The 18026-nt window shown below is 47.0% G+C and overlaps 1 protein-coding gene across 3 annotated transcripts in view; it reads right to left on the bottom strand.

Moving 5' to 3' along the window:
- Positions 1 to 18026, bottom strand: part of EVC2 (EvC ciliary complex subunit 2) — a 145843-nt gene that overhangs the window by 122699 nt on the left and 5118 nt on the right. For 2 of the 3 annotated variants that reach the window (XM_032632678.1, XM_032632680.1), the window contains exons 2-6: positions 15746 to 15800; positions 12458 to 12624; positions 9305 to 9373; positions 7144 to 7330; positions 1552 to 1661 (exon numbers count right to left, since the gene is read on the bottom strand). In XM_032632678.1, coding sequence (XP_032488569.1) covers positions 1552 to 1661; positions 7144 to 7330; positions 9305 to 9373; positions 12458 to 12624; positions 15746 to 15800 — 588 coding nt within the window. The remainder of the gene's footprint in view (positions 1 to 1551; positions 1662 to 7143; positions 7331 to 9304; positions 9374 to 12457; positions 12625 to 15745; positions 15801 to 18026) is intronic. The other variant, XM_032632679.1, reaches the window with a different exon arrangement.

The raw sequence follows: 18026 nt of genomic DNA, 5'->3' as shown, positions 1-18026 counted from the left end.
GACCTCATGCCTCCTGCTCCCCACCAGCCTCCCCAGGCTCTTCTGGGAGGTGAAGCCGCCCTGGCCTAACGTCCCCTCCCTACACGAGGAGGTGGAGGCTTCCAATTTCACTGGGTTTTTGAGTTTCTCACTGTTGGTTTCTGGCTGTTGCCTTATCTTAAATTTTGATTTTAACATATTTGGTTTCCTCTCCTTTGAAACTCGGATGGTATTTCTTCTGGGCCGTTTTATCTCCATTTTTGTACCCTTTGTCCTCTGTTCTTGACTTTGCACTTAATTGTGTTCAGAGACATCTGTCTTTTCTGACAGCTTTATACAGTTTTCTCATATCTGGTCTTTACCTTTTGGGAATCTTTCATTTTATTTAATTTTATCCAGGACTATTTCTCTTATTGCAGCAGAAACACTGCACACAGGCTCCCCAGCCTTGGATGGAAGGATCCGGCAGCTGTGGGGTCCGATATTGATTCTGCCACGTGACCTGGGGCAGTCACCCTTGGAGCCTCATTTTCTAAGTCTATTATAAAAGGTACTTTCTCCAGGGACTGAAATCAGAACAAAATGACCAGAGTAACTAGAGCACGAGCTCCTTGATCTTGAGGCCAGAGATCTTGATAATACTGTCTTGACAACACAGACAATACCGGTGATGAACTCTGGAAGGAGAGCTGGGCAGGAAGCATCGGAACCTCTCCACTCCCAAGATCTCCGGCCTCGAGCGGAGCACAGATCTCCTCCTCTGTATTCCCAGAAGTGTACAGCATGTACCAAGGGTCATGCAACCAACCACATTCACTGCCTACGTGGATTAACAAAAAAGTGAATGGAAAATGAAGGTGCTAATAGTCATGGGGTTACAGGTTAAATCACATCCCCCCAAAATCCATACGTTGAAGCCCTAATCCCCAGTATTTCAGAATGTGTCTGTATTTGGAGACAACCTTTACAGACGTGATTAAAGTAAAATGAGACCACCAAGGTGAATCTGATCTCACCTGAAAAGTGTCCTTCAAAGAAGAGGACACTAGGACACAGACACACAGAGAGGCACGACCATGTGAGGACACAGGGAGAAGACAGCCATCTACAAGCCAAGGACAGAGGCGTCAAAAGGAACCAACCCTGCCCACACCTTCCAGCTTCTGGACTTCCAGCCTCCAGGACTGTGAACAAATAAATTTCTGTTGTTTTTGAGCCATCTGGTCTGTGGTACTTTTTCACAGCAGCTCTAGCAAACCAGTACAAATGGGAGATATTTGGTTGAGTGCTTACTACGCCCAAGACACAGCGATGAGAAATTAACATCTAGCATTTACATATCTTGATAATCAGGTCCACAGAGGGTAAAGTAATTAAGGTCACAAGGAGCTTCGAGGAAGCCTGATTCATGGTGAAGTGTGTGAGATTCCAGGGCCTGCGCATTCATCCAGAATTGGGTATCACTGAACAAATGAAGGATGGAACGAAGAAAAGAATGAACTAACAGATGTTGTGTCCAGGGTTTCTAAAACAACAGTGACAGGAAAGAAATCAAAGTAACAAAGACAATACCGGTGATGAACTCTGGAAGGAGAGCTGGGCAGGAAGCAGCAGGACCTCTCCACTCCCAACGTCTCTGGCCTCGAGTGATGCTGTGTAGCTGACGGAGAAGGAGTCTCCAACTGCTCAGAGAGAAGGCACATGTGGGTCAAGAACGGGGCCCCTGCAACACCCCGGACACAGCCAAGCATCCAGAGGCGGCTGGCATCACAGCTGACAGCGGCAGCAAGAGCCCCTTTGATCTCACATACTTTTTATCAGGGAGAAGAAACTGGGCAGGTGTGCTCTTGGACCCCCTCTTTTTTCACTTGGAAGGGCTGTCAGCGTCCTTACAAGGAGCTTTACCTGGGTTCCACCCCATCCTGGGGCTGGGCAGGCCAGTCCTCCTAATTCAGGATGTCATACACTTAGGAAATCCAGAACCTTTTTGTTTTGTTCTGAATCCAGGTGGGGACTTACTTGTTCCCAATGATCCCATTCACACAATGATGGGACAGAGTTTCTATAGGACTTTTGGGCGACACTAGCTGCCGCTCTGACACCTCCAGCTGGTTCTGAAAGCCCAGCACACGGCACAGGGAAGCAGTGCCAGACTGGGCCCGGGAGGGGGCAGTGGAGAAGGTCACTCAGGCTCACATAGGGTCTCCTCCAACCTCATGGTCTCTGGCTGGCCTTCGATGGCTTAATGACACAAACAGAGAAGCTTCCTAGGAGACGGGGTTTCTGACTCAAAGCTCCCCTTAGTCAGAAGCCAGGACTGGTTAGAAGAAGACGGCTCTGCTATCGGGAGGGGCCACACTCAGTCACACCCCCAGGTGAACAAGCAGGCTCTGGAGCCATGGGTGGAAAAAGAGGGACCCCAAAAGAAAGCGGGTGACAGGGTGGCCACCACTGCAGGTTTCCAGTTTTGTAGGAGGCAGGGATGTCTCAGCCCCACCTTCTGGAGGTAGAGCCGGCGTGCCCTGGGGACCCTTCTGTCTGATGTTGGAAATAGACTGTATCTGGCCACCGTAACTACTAAAGGCGGAGTTCTCCCACTGAGCTGACGTTCTCAGGTGGGCTCCAGGTATCCAGCAGAAACCGAAGGCACCTGTGAACTAAAGCAACATCTCTGTCCTTGCTCTTTCTGATGGATGCCTCTAAGCCTTAGCCATGGCCTGGGGAGGATGCTGAGTGCTGCTTTGGGGACATGGCCGTGTCTGTCCAGAGGCTGAGACTGGCAGCTGGTTGTCTGAATAGGGTGGATGTGGAAATGAGATTGTGATACTTTTTTTTTTTTTGCGGTACGTGGCCCTCTCACTGCTGTGGCCTCTCCCGTTGTGGAGCACAGGCTCCGGATGTGCAGGTTCAGCAGCCATGGCTCACGGGCCCAGCCGCTCTGCGGCATGTGGGATCTTCCCGGACCGGGGCACGAACCCGTGTCCCCCGCATCGGCAGGCGGACTCTCAACCACTGCGCCACCAGGGAAGTCCGAGATTGTGATACTTTTTTAAAAAAAAAAAACAGCTTTGAGATAAAATTTATACATCACCAATTCACCTGTTCTAAGCGTGAGATTTAGAGAACTTTGTATACTTACAGAGTCGTACAGCCATCACCACAGTCTGATTTCAGAACATCCTTATCACCCTAAAAAGTAGCCTGGTGCCCAACGGCAGTTACTCTCCATAGCCACCCCCAGCCCTAGGCAACCACTGATCTACTTTTTGGGGACTAATTGGCCTTTTTGGACATCTCATAGAAATGAAATCATACAAGCTGTGTTCTTTGTGTCTGGTTTCTTTCCCCGAGCAAACCTCTTTTTTTTTGAGGTTCATACATGTCGTAGTGTGTACCAATACTTCATTCCTTTCTATTGCTGAGTAATATCCCAACGTATGGATAGACCACATTTTGTTTATATGATACTCTCATGTCCCTTACCTCCATGGAAATTTTTAAAAGTAAAGCATATGAAAAAATTGGGGTTCAATGAATTTCAGCTTCTGAGTCAAGGAGCTGCACCCTTTCTTCTGCTGAAGGAACCCCAACTCCTCCCAGCAGCAACAACCATCAGGGGGAGTCTGGACAGAATAAAACAATGGGAAGATGGTCTGGGGAACCTTAATTTAAGAATTTTGACTGTGGACTTCAAAACTTACAAGGGCAAAAATTTTGATCTCAGATTTTAATTCCTTTTGGACTTGAATATATTTGGATTTCTATCTGTCAGGGAGTCATTCCTGAACTTTTCATTTCTCCGGGAGAATTTGCAAAAGGGAGGTGCTGGCAGGTCATTGTTGGAGGATCTTGATGCGAATAAACTCAGGGCTGTCCTTGAATCATACTGCAAACCCCCGACATACTTTGTTTAATAGCGTAGCGGGATGCGATCCGAATGGGTTTTAGAATTAGGGAGAATTTCCCGCCTTGGGTCTGGAGTATCCTTTGAGTTTATTTCAATAATGTAACACTCGAATCATTTCCAAAACCTTCATGGGGCTGGAAAAAAAATTTCTTCCACCAACCAGCAGTCCCAGAAGGACACACACAGGGGCAAGGAATGGGGGTTTGGGGGAGCAGGGCTGTCCTGAGTCCCGACCAACAGCTGTTCTCCTTCCCCAGGGCACTAGTCACACCCCTGGCAATCCTCAGATTAACCAGAAGCCCGGTGGGTTTGGAGAACAAAACGACGGAGATCGGCAAGGGAAGAACATACCCACCACCCTGAGCATGGGTGCCCCACCTGAAACAGGGCTGGCCTCTCCCTGCCCCTTTCTCACTGAGCAATGCACGCCATCCGATGAAAAGTTTGGGTACGCATTGCCAGTCAGCCTATCTTACTCGTGGGAGTGGGCTACTGGCAGAAAGCAAGACTCGGCTTGCTTTTTTGTCAGGTTGGGGGAGCCATCCCAACATGTCCAGTGGGTGACAAAGCCTGTCCATCTCTGCTGGTCAGCCAGCCAGCCCACCTGATCTCACCTACACTTGTCCTCTGACTCTGTCTGTACCTGTATCGGGGGTGATATTTTATCCCTAATACGCTATAATGTGCTTCATCTCTCAATGTACTGAGACCTCAAAAAGATGTAAAGAAAAGAGGAGAAATTAGCACTGAGCCTGTGGAATCCCTAGGATTTTTGTTTTAAAAATCCTCAACATTTTTACTTTATTTGTGTATAATGATAAAAGTTAGATCATAAAGATAAGGTGATAAAGATTAAATTGCTAATTAAAATGATAATACCGGTGAAGGTCATTATTCAGACCTGGCAGTGATTTTATCACCCTCAAAATGTCTGCAGGACATCAACCAGTTGATCCCCAAATGGTGTCCTGAGACAGATGGAAAGTACAATATTTCCTGTTGCGGACAGAAGAGATAAGTGAGACTGACAGAGATGAAGTGACTCGTTTAGGGTCACCCAGTTAATAAGTAGGAAGCCACCCATCCCTCTTGGACCTGTGGCTCTTTAAAAACAGCAAATGATGAAAATGATATTGATATTGTCAGAGCATCAATGAGCTGGGGTCGGATGGGTCATTTGATTCTGTAGTTCTATACTTATTCTCTGGGAAAAAAGTTACATGCCACTAAGTTGAAAACCAATGTCATATCCCTTGAGATTGCGGTAAGTTACAGACAAACATAGTTTGGATATTACTCTCAGGGCATGTAGAATCTAGTAGGCAGAGGTAAGGCGAGGGCATACATACACTAATAATACAGTCACAAGAGTAAACATAGTTGGCAGCGGCTGGGAGGCAGGGGCAATGGAGTTGCTATTCAATGGGGATAGAGTTTCAGTCATGCAGGATGAAAAAGTTCTACAGATCTGCTGTACAACAGTTAACAGTACTGTACCGTACACTTAGAAGCTTGTTAAGAGGGCAGATCTTATGTGTTTTTTACCAAACACAAAAATAAAGATAATCACAACAAAATAGGCATGGACTTGGGAGCACTTCCCACGGGCCAGGCTGTGTTGCTTTTCGTGAACGAACTAGCTTCTCCTTAGAAGGACTCCCTGAAGTGTGTCACCAGCACCCACAGTTCACAGGAGCAGAGGCTGAGGTTCAAGGGTGTACAGAGCTCATGTGTTGGGGTGCAAGTCAGTGAGTTCACGCATGAAGTGCCTGGGTGGTCCAGGCTCCAAGCAGGTGAAATGCAGGAGGGGCAGGTGAATGGGATGCAAGGAAGGAGAGAAGGACCCTCCAGACGGACACAAGAGCAGGAGCTGATGCCGAGCCATGGGAGAAAAGTGACAAGTTCAGTCCGCAGGAGCATGGACTACAAAATACCACTGGAGCAACAAGACAAGAGAGGCAAGCCACACTGGAGCAGGCAGAGTGCCAGGCCACATCACCTCGTCTCGCCTCTGCAACAGCTCTACGAGGCTGTTATACACATGCCACATCTGGAGTTCAGAGATGGTGATTTACAGGGGCCACACAGCTCCAAAATGGCTAAGTTAGGAGTCAAGCTAGGTCTGTCTGAGACCGAGTCTGTGCTCTGCTTACAGCCCCATGTTCTTTTCTCTGAGCACCAGTTTAAGAATTGGGGGGATTTATTTTTACATCATTGAAGAAAGGCACTGAAGATCACTTAGCTGGGATGTATCATACACTTTTTATGACACTGCTTAAACCAGAGCCAGCAAAGAGGTCATTACTTGTGGGCCGACTCCACTGGTGGCTTCTGTCAATAATATGGTGTTAAGAAGGATTCTGAGGCTTCATCTAGACTCAGAGAGAAAGAGTGGTGGATTGATGAGCAACGTGGGTCATGTGTATGGAAGTGGAGAGGTCAGTAAGAGTCCCAGGCATGTGAAAGGCACTAGAGCATCCTGGGTACGGGGTGGATGGAGGAATCCAGACTTTCTGAGTTTGAATCTCAGCCTTGAGTGCCAGTCCTATGGCCTTGGGCAAGTTCCTAACCACCTTAGTCTCTTTATCTGAAGACAGGGCACGTACTCAGAATAAAAGAAATCTCACCTTCCTAGGAAAACTGACAATTCTGAAGTCATAGTAACAACTGCATTCAGAATTGGTTTTAAATCTCCTTAATTAACCAATGACAACTCGCCTCAGGAAACACATCTCTGAAAGCCAATGAGTGACGGTGTCATACCTTGAAAGGGAGCCAATCAGTAGCGGAGTTACTCCCGTGAACACGCCTGAACACGCTTGAACATGTCAAGAGCATGCTTCCAGGGCTGATGTCAGACCACGCCCGTGTCTGTCCAGCACTCCCCAAAACAAGCTCTTCATTTTACTGAGTGATGGTCATTTTGGTCATCTGGGTGATGGATATATTGGGGTTCACTCTAATCTCTGTGCATGCTTGAAATTTTTCATAATAAATGTTGAATATATATATATATTTCAAAAACTCTTTCCCCAAATCCCACCTCTCTCAACCTAAGTGACAAGCCAGCTACCTAGTTGCAGATACTGAGCAGTGGTCTCCTCCTCTGATGCCCTGATAGTACAATCCGTTGTGAGGACCGACTGCATGAACACATGTCACGTGTCTAAGATGCCTGCTGCACATCCCGTGCTCTGTGAGTATCTGTACATATTTTCATCATTTTCCACCCCTGGCTTCATACACATGGCTATTACCTTGCAGAAACTTCTTCCTGAAAGCCTGGAACCCTCTTGAGGTCTGGTTTCCAGCCGACTCCCTAACGGTGAGGCCGGTGATGTTGTCCAGTAAGAGCAGGTCAGAGAGGTTGGCAGCCGCGGGTGTCCTGGTGTTGTTCACAGACAGTCGCACATGGGCTGTCGGCCACTCGCTCTGCACGGACACCTAGGACAGGAGGCAAAGTGAGGATGGGCTTGCTGGCAAACCCGACTTCCCCAAACGAGGCCCCAGCTCAACCTGTGCCCGTGGGAGGGGATTAAGGTCTCACAAAGGTTCTAGAATTTATCAGGTTTGATTCCAAAGGCCCCAGGAGAATTTTGACTCCCGCTTGTCAAGCTGTTGCTCAGAGATCATTTCAAAGAAACCGGGACCCTGAAATGCAGTGAAATGATGCCCACAGAGAAACTTAGAAGAAAAAACAGCCACGCACAGGACCACAGTCAGGCTGGGGAGATTGTGACAACTGGTGTCCCCAAGAAAAGCAAACAGTGGCTCTTTCTTACTCTATTAGTTTGAAGATTCAGCCCCAGCCAGTCCAGGGCCTCTGATTGCCATCTGATCTCCAGGTTTGCCCCAAGCTGGTCTCCTGTCTCCTGGCCAGTCGCCCCCTTCAGGGTTCTGCTTGCCCATGTGTTTGAATAGCTCAGGGCTAGGGAGTTCCCTGGTGGCCTAGCGGTTAGGATTCTAGGCTTTCACTGCTGTGGCCTAGGTTCAATCCCTAGCCGGGGAACTGAGATCCCCCAAGCCATGTGGTGAGGCCAGAAAAAAAAAAAAAAGTTAAATGAATAGCTCAGCTATTCAAAGCCAATGGCCCACCAGCAGCCTGGCTCCCCACCTGGCCTCTGTGACGTTGCCCTGCTCCCTCTCTCGAACCCTATCTCCCACCACTCCTGCCCTTCCTTCACCCCAGCTCTGCTGAAAGAGACACAGGAGCTGAGAAAAGAGAGGGAAGCCATGTATGTCCCAAGAAGAGTGAGCTCTGGAACGTAATAAATGAAAAAAGCAAGTTGTAAAACTTCGTGTATGGAATACTGGCACCAACGTAAAAAGGGGAAGAAGGAAGGTATGTGTATGTACCTACGTGCATACACACACACACACTCATAACTGAGTGCTTGTGGCAGGAAACATCTTTAGAAGGACACAGGAGAAACTGGTAGTACCAATTTTATCCAGGAAAGGGAGCAAGACAGCTGACGGCCTGGGCTGAAATGAGGGCTGTGCAGTACATGGTCAGCTCAGCAGGCTTGGATTGTCCAAACCTTGCACATCCCAAAGAAAGGACCAGCTCCTGGGAGACTAACCTCTAAAGACCTTGGCACATCCTGCCTGATAAGAGTGTCTTTATATCCTACGGCTTTGGGCCACCCCAGGTAGCCTCTGCAAACAATGTGGTTCACGGTGAGGGCCTTGGGCCAAGCTATGTTCAGGTGACCTGAATAACAGAGGTCAGCGACATGGGTGCTCCATGCCTACGTGATGGATCCTTAATAAAAATCCTGGATTCCATGGCTTGGGTGAGCATCCCTGGTTGATGCCACACATCACTGCTGGGCAAATTAAACGCTGTTCCTTCAACTCCACCAGGAGAAGACTGGCTATCTTGGGCCTGGTCTCCCCAGAACTCTGTCCTATGCGCCTTTTGCTTTACTGACTATAATCTATATCATTTTGCTGCTATAACCTGTAACTGTGTGTAGAACCGCTTTTCTGAGTTCTGTGAGTCCTTCTAGGGAAGCACTGAACCTGAGGGTGGTCTTGGGGACCCTCAACACAGGATCATGTGAAAGCCATCTCATGAGATTAGTAAGGGCCAAAGACCTAAAAGACATTAAGTGAGTTTTTAAACTTTCGGGTATCATATCAATGTTAAAATCTGAGAGAAAATATATACTTCCTCATTTTAAATGATTATAGAGGATTTTCACTGCCAATAATTTTATTGTTACCAAAGAATCTTAGTCCTGGTGCTGCCATATAAAATATAAGATCCCTGTGGGCCACATCATCACCCGTGTCCAGACATGGGTAGATAACCATGTGATTCGCCAGTTCTTTAAATACATAACTCTACTAATATATGATTTGGGCAAATTCAATTATTTTCTCTTTAAGTATAAACTACCTATGAATACTCACCACTGCACATTTCTGAAAAATTACTCCATTCTCAGAAGTTCCTTGAATGTCTCTTGAAATGTCTCCATACTACAATAAAATATAGAAATCATTAGAAAATGAAAAATATTTCATGCTACATTTGTCAAGTAAAAGTACAAGATGAACTTTATTATTTTTTTTTTTTGCGTTACGCGGGCCTCTCCCTGTTGTGGCCTCTCCCGTTGCGGAGCACAGGCTCCGGACACGCAGGCTCAGCGGCCATGGCTCACGGGCCCAGCCGCTCCGCGGCACGTGGGATCTTCCCAGACCGGGGCACGAACCCGTGTCCCCTGCATCGGCAGGCGGACTCTCAAACACTGCGCCACCAGGGAAGCCCAAGATGAACTTTTAAAAGGGCCAGGCAGAGGGGTTACTTCTGCTGGTGTAGTAACTCCCATCAATCCTGAAGATTTTTTTAAAAGGAGTATTACAGGACTGGAACTTAAAACCTATGAGGGAAGAAGAACGTGGACGTGGATCACACGGGGCTATGTCCTGGTCTGGGGTGCGTGTCAATGACACCATTGCCACAGGGACTCAGCAAACCAGGGTTGACACTTCAGCAGGAGGAATGTGAGCAGAGCTATGGAAAAGTCCTTTAAGGACTGCACACATGTCCTGTGTGGGGTACACCAGCCACACAGCAGGGACTGAGTGAACGTGGACCACAGCATGTTGGGGCACCTCCCATGAGCTGGATACATCATCAACAGGGAGAGAATCAACCCGAGATTGGGCTCCTCCAGCCCCACGACGGCTCCCCTGGAAGGACACCAGTGGAAAGCCAGAGCTCGCCCACCAGATGCCGGCCCCACTGCCCCTCGTAATCACAACCGGTCCCTGTTCATTTCCACCCTTGCCATATGCCCCGTGACCCCAGGCCATGCCTCCCCGCTGTCTACCCTGCCCCCCTCCATCTGCAGTGGGTGGAGCCATACTCTCAATCACAGACCACAGCAGCTCTCAGTGATACCAACGATCATAACAATGGCTATTCTTTCCCAAGTGCCAGGCATATGCCCATCACTGTACACATGTGAATTCTATTACTCCCATTTTACAGCTGAGGAAACTAAGCCTCATGAGGGTTAACGCACTTGCCCGAGGCTGCATAGGCAGGAAGCTTGGACTCTACCCCAGGCTGTGTGCTCTGTATCCTATGATCCTCCCACACCACACACCCCTCTCCAGAGCGTGAGGCTCTCATTGTACAGAAGCGAACAAAGACACAGAAAGGGGAAGTCATGTTCCTGAGAACACGCTGACCACATGCAGCAGCATAAGCTGACCAGGCCTCCGATTCCAGTTGAGTCTCTTTCCACGACCCCACCCTCGTGCTCTGACGTGCCAGGCCCACAGTGAGTCCTGGAGGGCAGACGCCTGGCTTTCTACTCTTCTGATCCCCACACAGCATCTTGCAAACGACAATTGAACAAACACAGCTTGCTGGGCAAAGACACACAGGAAGGGGGATGGAGGTGCTGCCGAAAGAGGGGCTGAGTCGCCTGTCACTGGAGAGGGTTGGAAAGACGATGACCAACGTGGTGGGTTGAATGTGGCTCCACGTCCTAAAGCCCAGAACCTGGGAATGTCACGCTATTTGGAAAAGGGGTCTTTGAAGATGTAATTAAGCCAAGGCTCTCAAGATGAGATCATTCTGGATTTAGGTGGATTGGATTTAGCTAGGCCCTAAATCCAATGACAAGTGTCCTTACCAGTGACAGAAAAGGAGAATAAACACCCACAGAGAAGATGCCACAAGAAGGTGGAAACAGAGTGACAGTAAATGTTACACGTCAACTGGCTGGGCCATGGTATCCAGCCATGGTACCCAGATATTTAGTCAAACATGTCCAGATGCCACTGTGAAGGTATTTTAGATGAGAGTAATGTTTAGGTCAATGGACTTTGAATAAAGCTGATGACCCTGCATGAGGTGGGTGGGCCTCGCCCAATCAGGTGAGGCCTTAATGGAAAAGACTGGGGTTTTCCCTAAGGAAAAGGGAATTCTGTGGCAGACACCTTTCCAACTTGAGCATCAGTTCTTCCCTGGGTCTCCAGCCTGCCCTGCAGAGTGTGGACTTGCCAGTCCCCACAATTACATGAGCAATTCTTTAAAATAAATCCCCCCCGCCTCTCGCTCACATGTGTCCTACCTGTTTTGTTTCTACCAGGGAATCCTAATATAGAGATTGGAGTGAAGCAGCCACAAACCAAGGAAAGCTATCAGAAGCTGGAAGAAACAAGGATGGATCTTCTCCTACAAGCCCCCAGTGACAGCACGCCTCTGCTGACACCTTGACTTCCCACCTCCAGAACAGGGAGAGAATAAATGTCATTGTTTTAAGCCACCAAGTTGGTGGAAATTTGTTACACAGTCTAGGAAACTAATACAAATATGTAGCCGGGGGCCAAGAAGGGGCTTGTGGTCATGGTAGCCTGTTGGCTGAACGCAGTGGTCCTCAAGGCATTTTAAGTCATGAAAGCTTAGGTGGAAGCGCTATGTGAACACATTACAACATTTTAACAGAATATGTTAAACACATTACACAGAATATGAAGGACAGCGGGGCAGGGGCAGTGGTTAAGAGCAGGGGCTCCAAATCCTGGCTCTGCCACTTCGGCCTGTGGGACCCTGAACAAGCCTCTAAATCTCTCCAATCCTCATTTCCTCTCTGTAAAATGGGAATTAAAACAGTACCTGTTTAAGAAACTCGTAATGAGGCCCCAGTGAGATTATGCATAGACAGTGCTAAGCCTCATGCCTGGCAAATAGAAAACATTTGTTAAACACCTAGCCCTATTATCGGTAGCAGCATTTTTATAACAGGGGCAAGTGAATCAGTCTGGTTAAAACAGGACCCCCTGCCCTGCTTTAGAACCAGCTGACGCGGGGACCCAATGCTCAGATTCACACATCCTGTTCATCTAAATACTGTATATTGTACGGAAGCAGCAGCTCTCTGGAAAGTAAGAGGGATTTGCTTCCCAATGATAACTATATTCAGTGAAAGAGGAAGAATAGGTTTTTTGGAGGAACAAAAGCCTCTGACATTTTCTACACATATGGTCCAAAATTGGCTTCTTTACAACTTCTGATATGTCTTTTAAAGAACTGAACATGTTACTTACCAAGTGGTGTGTTACAGCAGACTCTCTTTTAAACAAGGTCTTCTTGGGCCACGAGGGTATAAAAGCAAATATGGAATGAATCCATGGCCCACTAGAGGCTGCAGAAGTCGGGGGTGGGTTAAAGACTTCAGTTTTCTTATTGAATTTCATTCCAAATGGTGCTTCTACTGCAAAATAACAATGTACATGCATTACATAATACAGAAAGGCAGCGGTTAAACTCCAGAGGCAAACCACGTGGTACGTGAAGGCACTTGGAAAATCTTTGCTGAGTAAGTGAATAAATGAGTGAATGAATGAATGGCTTACCATCTCTTTGCCAAGAAGATGAGGCATTCTTATTGGGAGACACAGAGCTTAAGGACAGTGTTTCTCGAAGTCTGTGCTCCTTACCTGGGCTGTAGGCTGAAATGTACATTCCTGGGCCCTACCCCAGACCTACTGAGTCAGAACCACTAGGCAAGGGAGGAGCCACAGGTGATTCTTACACACCTGGCATCAGATACGCCCTGCGTTCGAATCCTGGCTCTGTCACTCACCAGCTGTGTCCTGGGGAAACTCATCTGACCACTGTGTAAATTTATATTTTGAAGTGACCTGAATTGTGGAGTTGTGCCTTTTCAACATTTATCTTCTATCCAGATATAAACTTATATTGACTGAGAACGAGTCCTGTTATTCAGTCTTTCTTACACAGAGTATTGAGAGCAAGGTCTTTAGAAGTGCTTTTCAACCCCTTTTTAATAGAATTTCTAAATATATGTAGGAAAAATTAAAATTAGAAAAAAAAAGGACGTGGAACTGGAATCCTAGATAAAATCAATATCTTTTTTTCTAGAATAGTAACTGTGGTTGATTCAGTTCGTGATGTTGGAATGGCGACAAAGGTAAGCATCGGGGAATTGACAGCCCTCACATGGAAAGAGGCAGGAGCTCTCCCAGGCTGGCTGCTCAGTCGGGATTGTTTGAGTCAATCACACGAGTGGAACAGGACACCCACCTCTGGACCGCAGCCCAGCCCCTCGGGCTAAGAACAAATGTTTTCCCAGAAGACTTGCCGGATATAAAATCCTAGGGCCACTCTGGGCTTCATCTCTGGTGCAGGTATCCTGCAGGTGCCCCCTGCTCCTCCAGGCCTTCAGAAGGCCCAGCCGCAGGCTCTGATGAAGACCTGAATGACGCAGCCACTGTTACTGTCCACAGACAGTATAGGAGGAAGTCAAGCTCCGAAGTGACCATCACCACCCACTGCATCATTGCCCAGCAGCCTCCCCACTAGTGCCACTCTCACGTGGGTCACCTGTACTATTTGTGCAGGTGTTTGGATGCATCCTTACTCCCTCGCCTCTGGGCTGCCACAGGCCTGGAAGCCTCTCCCTCCATCCCCTTTTCCTGCTAACTGCCACTCCTCAGGACTCAGTTGAGCAGCACCTCCTCCAGGAAGCCCTCCATGAAGCCCTCCCAGTGGCCTTAGTCCTCCACCCCCTGCTCTCACTACAACCACAGTCCTTAGTGCACTGCGCTCCCTTTGACCGACAAGTCTGCTTAATCAGTGGCTAAAAGGTCTCTGTGATTACTGTGGTATCACCTCAACCTATTTTATGCAAATGAAAACATTGGATTTTGTAAAATGTAAAGACCGCAGAGAGTAATAAAAGATATAAAAAGTACTTTTAATTCCCCCAGGAAATGAAATATGTTTATCCCTGGTATAAAACAAAGAGGTGTATTCATAATCTGTGCCGAGAAGATTCTGGACAAAAAAATTATTCTGCCTGCCCAGTACCCCTGCCTTCGTGGTAGCCCACAACACACACACACACACACTAGTCAGTAAGATTCTTATTCTATACAGAAAAACCTGGATCCCAGCCCATCCTGGTCCCCAGGAGGCCAGAATTAGGCACAGAACCCAGAACACTCTCCCCGCAAGCCCCAGTGACAGAGTCAGGGACTGGCATGGGACCCAGGCTGCACCCACTGGTCTTTCCTGAACTTTTGCCGAGCTACTGGGAAGTCTCTTCCTTTCTGCAAGTGGCAGCAGTCAGACTCCTGGAAGTCCAGCGCTGCCAGTGGTTGTCTTTCCCACCACGTGGAAAGAATATTCCTGAAAATCACACTCACCAGAGGAAAGCAGGGGCCATGATGGAAAGAGAAACGCAGAGCCCTGACATATATACACTACCATGTGTGAAACAGATAGCTAGTGGGAACCTGCTGCATGCACAGGGAGCTCAGCTTGGTGCTCTGTGATGACCTAGATGGGTAGGATGGGGGACAGGTGGGAGTGAGGTCCAAGAGGGAGGGGATATATGCATACAGACAGCTGATTCACTTCATTGTACAGCAGAAACTAACACAACATTGTAAAGCAACTATACCCCAATTAAAAAAAAAAAAGAGAGAGAGAAAGGCAGAGCCCTGAGAACACCACTCCTGCATCCAGCAGTACCGAGGGCCTGCGAGTCCCAGTTATAGGGACCAACAAATTCCTCTTTGCTTAAGTTAGTTTCAGTTGAATTTCTGTCACCCAGTGTGGTAGGCTGAATGACAGTCCCCAAAGATACCCAGGTCCTAATCCCAGGAACCTGTGAATATGTTACCTTATATGGCAACAGGGACTCTGCAGATGTGATTAAATTATGGGCCTTGTGATGGGGAAGTAACCTGGATTACCCAGGGGCCCATAAATGCAATCCCAGGTGTCCTTAAAGAGGGAGGTAGAGAGAGATCTGAGAGGCAGAAGAGAAGGTCATATGCCCGTTGAGGCAAGATGCTAGTCTGCTGGCCTGGAGGCTGGAAGAAGGGGCCATGACCTGCAGAATGCAAGGAATACAGCTCCAGATCCTGGAGAAGGAAAGGCCTTCTTCCTAGGGCCTCAGAGGGCGTGAGGCCCTGCTGACACCTTGACTCAGACCAGTTAGACTGATTTTGGACTTCTGCCCTCCAGAACGATAAGAGAATACCTTCGTGCTATTTTCACCACTAAATGTGTAATAACTTGTTACAGCAGCGAAAAGAAACTCATACACTTGGCTAATACAAATACTCTGCATTTTCTTTATCAGATGCCTTCGGGGGGAATGAAGACAGACCACCTCACCCTGAATTCTGGGCTGTGCACCCAAACTCCAACGTGCTGCTGTAGAAGGTGACACATTGCCTTGCTCTGTAAGGCATGCTGGTGAGCAGGGGGCAAGGGAGGCAGAAGTAGGAGGGCTATGGCTTTAGGGTCTGGTTCTCTCTCATGGTCAAATCAATAAAAAATCAACCAAAAGAAAAACTTACCTGCAGTCAGAAAGTGAGAGCTTTCCACACTGGGCCAAATCCCATGGGGCAAGTCCTAAAAAGAGTCAAAAGGCACAAAGACATTAACGAAGGACATAGTAGGAGTGGCTGAAAGCCACTTTTGTAAATGGCTCACGTGGAGAGGAGCTGCACTTTTATCCAGAAGTCTGATGTAAATCTTTCTAAGTCGATCATCCCACCAGCTTTTGAATATAGGATGATGTAACTGCAGTTCTGGGAGCTGTCTAGGGAGACAGCAGAGTGTAGGGGAAATTTTATATAGTTGGACAGACCTGGGTTCAAATCCCATCTCTGCTTTTCATGAACCCCGTGATGCTGGGAGAGCCTCAAGTCTCCGAACTCCCAAGATCCTGCAAGTTTTTCACAGAGTGGCAATAAAACACTAGCCTGGGAGTCCGGAGAACTGGATTCGAACTGGACCATTTACTTGCTGTGTGCCCTTGGCCAAGTCTCTCAGCCTCTCTGAGCCTCAGATTCCTCCTCTGAAAACTGTGGACCTCAAAGCATCCTCCCAGCTTGCTTCACCTCGCTCAGTGATGAAAACTTGTCTAAATGGGGCCCAGCCAACCCGTCCACTCTACCTTTGTAAAATACTGAGCCTGGAAAGGCCCAGACTCCACCACTATAAACAATGATAATAATAATTACTGCTATTATAGCACCCTGGCTACAGCCATTGAAGTGGGCCAAGCCCAGTCTGTTCACAGCAGCATTATTCACAGTAGCCAAAAGGTGGAAGCAACCCAGTGTCCACTGATGGATGGATAAGTAAAAGTGGTCCATGCATACAATTCTACTTATAGGAGGTATGTCAAATCCATAGACAGAAAGTAGAATGGTGGTGGCCAGGGGCTGGGGGACAACAGACGGGGGGGGGTTGTTGATTAATGGGGACAGAGTTTCAGTTCACAAGATGAAAAGAGTTCTGGAGATGGAAGCACAACCGTGTGAATGTATTTAACATCGCTGAACCGTTAAGAGGGTAAATTTCGTTATGTGCCTTGTGCAACAATTACAAATATAAACAAAGAAATAAATAAAGCAGATCTGTAATCACCTAGAAAGAACTCTAATATATATCAAGTAAGATCCCTAGGTCATAAATTATGAATAATATGGTTTCATTTAATAAAAATGGCATTTTTGTATGCTTAAGACATTATTATATATTTAATAATTATATTTATGTATTTATATTATTTTTATATAAATTACAGTTCATTTACTAGTATATATTACTTACATATTTAATAACTTGAAAGTATATCTATATATATGTAGATATTTAACAATATACTTAATACTAATTATTTACACATTTACTATATAATTACACGTTTAACAATATATAATATCATAACCATGCATTATTTTTAAAAGCCTAGAAAGGAGTATGCTGAAATCTTAGACTTTGGGTCTTGGGACCAAGTTCTGTGCCCAGTAGAGGGGAGAATCCCTTGTTTCCACGCCACCTATATTGTTTCATTTCTTGTAAGAGGAGCGTGTGCCCACGTGTCATTGCAACAACAGCAATAAGGAGAACATAGACTGAGTGATGGGACCTACGCCTGTTCCTTCAGGGTCTTCCAGGGCCCCCACCCCCAATGTGAACGTTGTCCCCGAGACCCCCTCGGACAGGTGTGTGTGGCCAGGACAACCACTAATCCATAACGTGCCTTCCACAAGGTGGAAAGAGATGCCACTTCCTCAGAAGAAGAATGCCGTGTGCCAGACACTGATGTGGATGGAATAAGTCTTTGCTGCCATCTGGCAGGAAAAAAAATCTCCTAAGAGCATACATCCAGCCTGCGCATAGTGACCTCCTTCTAACAGGTACAGTGCAGGGGGAGGGGGTAATTTCACAGTGGAGCAACCTGGCCAGCGCTGGTCCAGCCGGGAGTTCAGGGTCAACACTGACAGTGAAACATCCCAGAAAACTTCCTCTTAATGGCTAGTCTCTACTTCTGAAATTGAAGACCATGGCATAGTTTCCATCTTATTTAATATTTCTTTCCCTTTGACTGGGAATCCACTAAAGAATCATTTTTGTCATTGTGTGTTTCATTTAAGGAAACATTTACTAATATGATCATTTTTACTGTGTGAGCAGATGTCTTTTCCCAATTTAATTCCTGGAAGCAAGGAAGAATTCCAAGCAACTCACAATTATTTGACAGTTTTCCATCTTTGTTTCCACTGGTAGAAACAGCCTTCTTAAATGTTCAACTCTTTCAAATAAATTCATAATATCTTGAATTTA

The sequence above is a fragment of the Phocoena sinus genome, chromosome 5 (assembly GCF_008692025.1).
Source record: "Phocoena sinus isolate mPhoSin1 chromosome 5, mPhoSin1.pri, whole genome shotgun sequence".
Lineage (NCBI taxonomy): Eukaryota > Metazoa > Chordata > Mammalia > Artiodactyla > Phocoenidae > Phocoena > Phocoena sinus.
The sequence above is the reverse complement of the archived record's forward strand: the minus strand, read 5'-3'. Positions and strand labels throughout refer to the sequence as shown.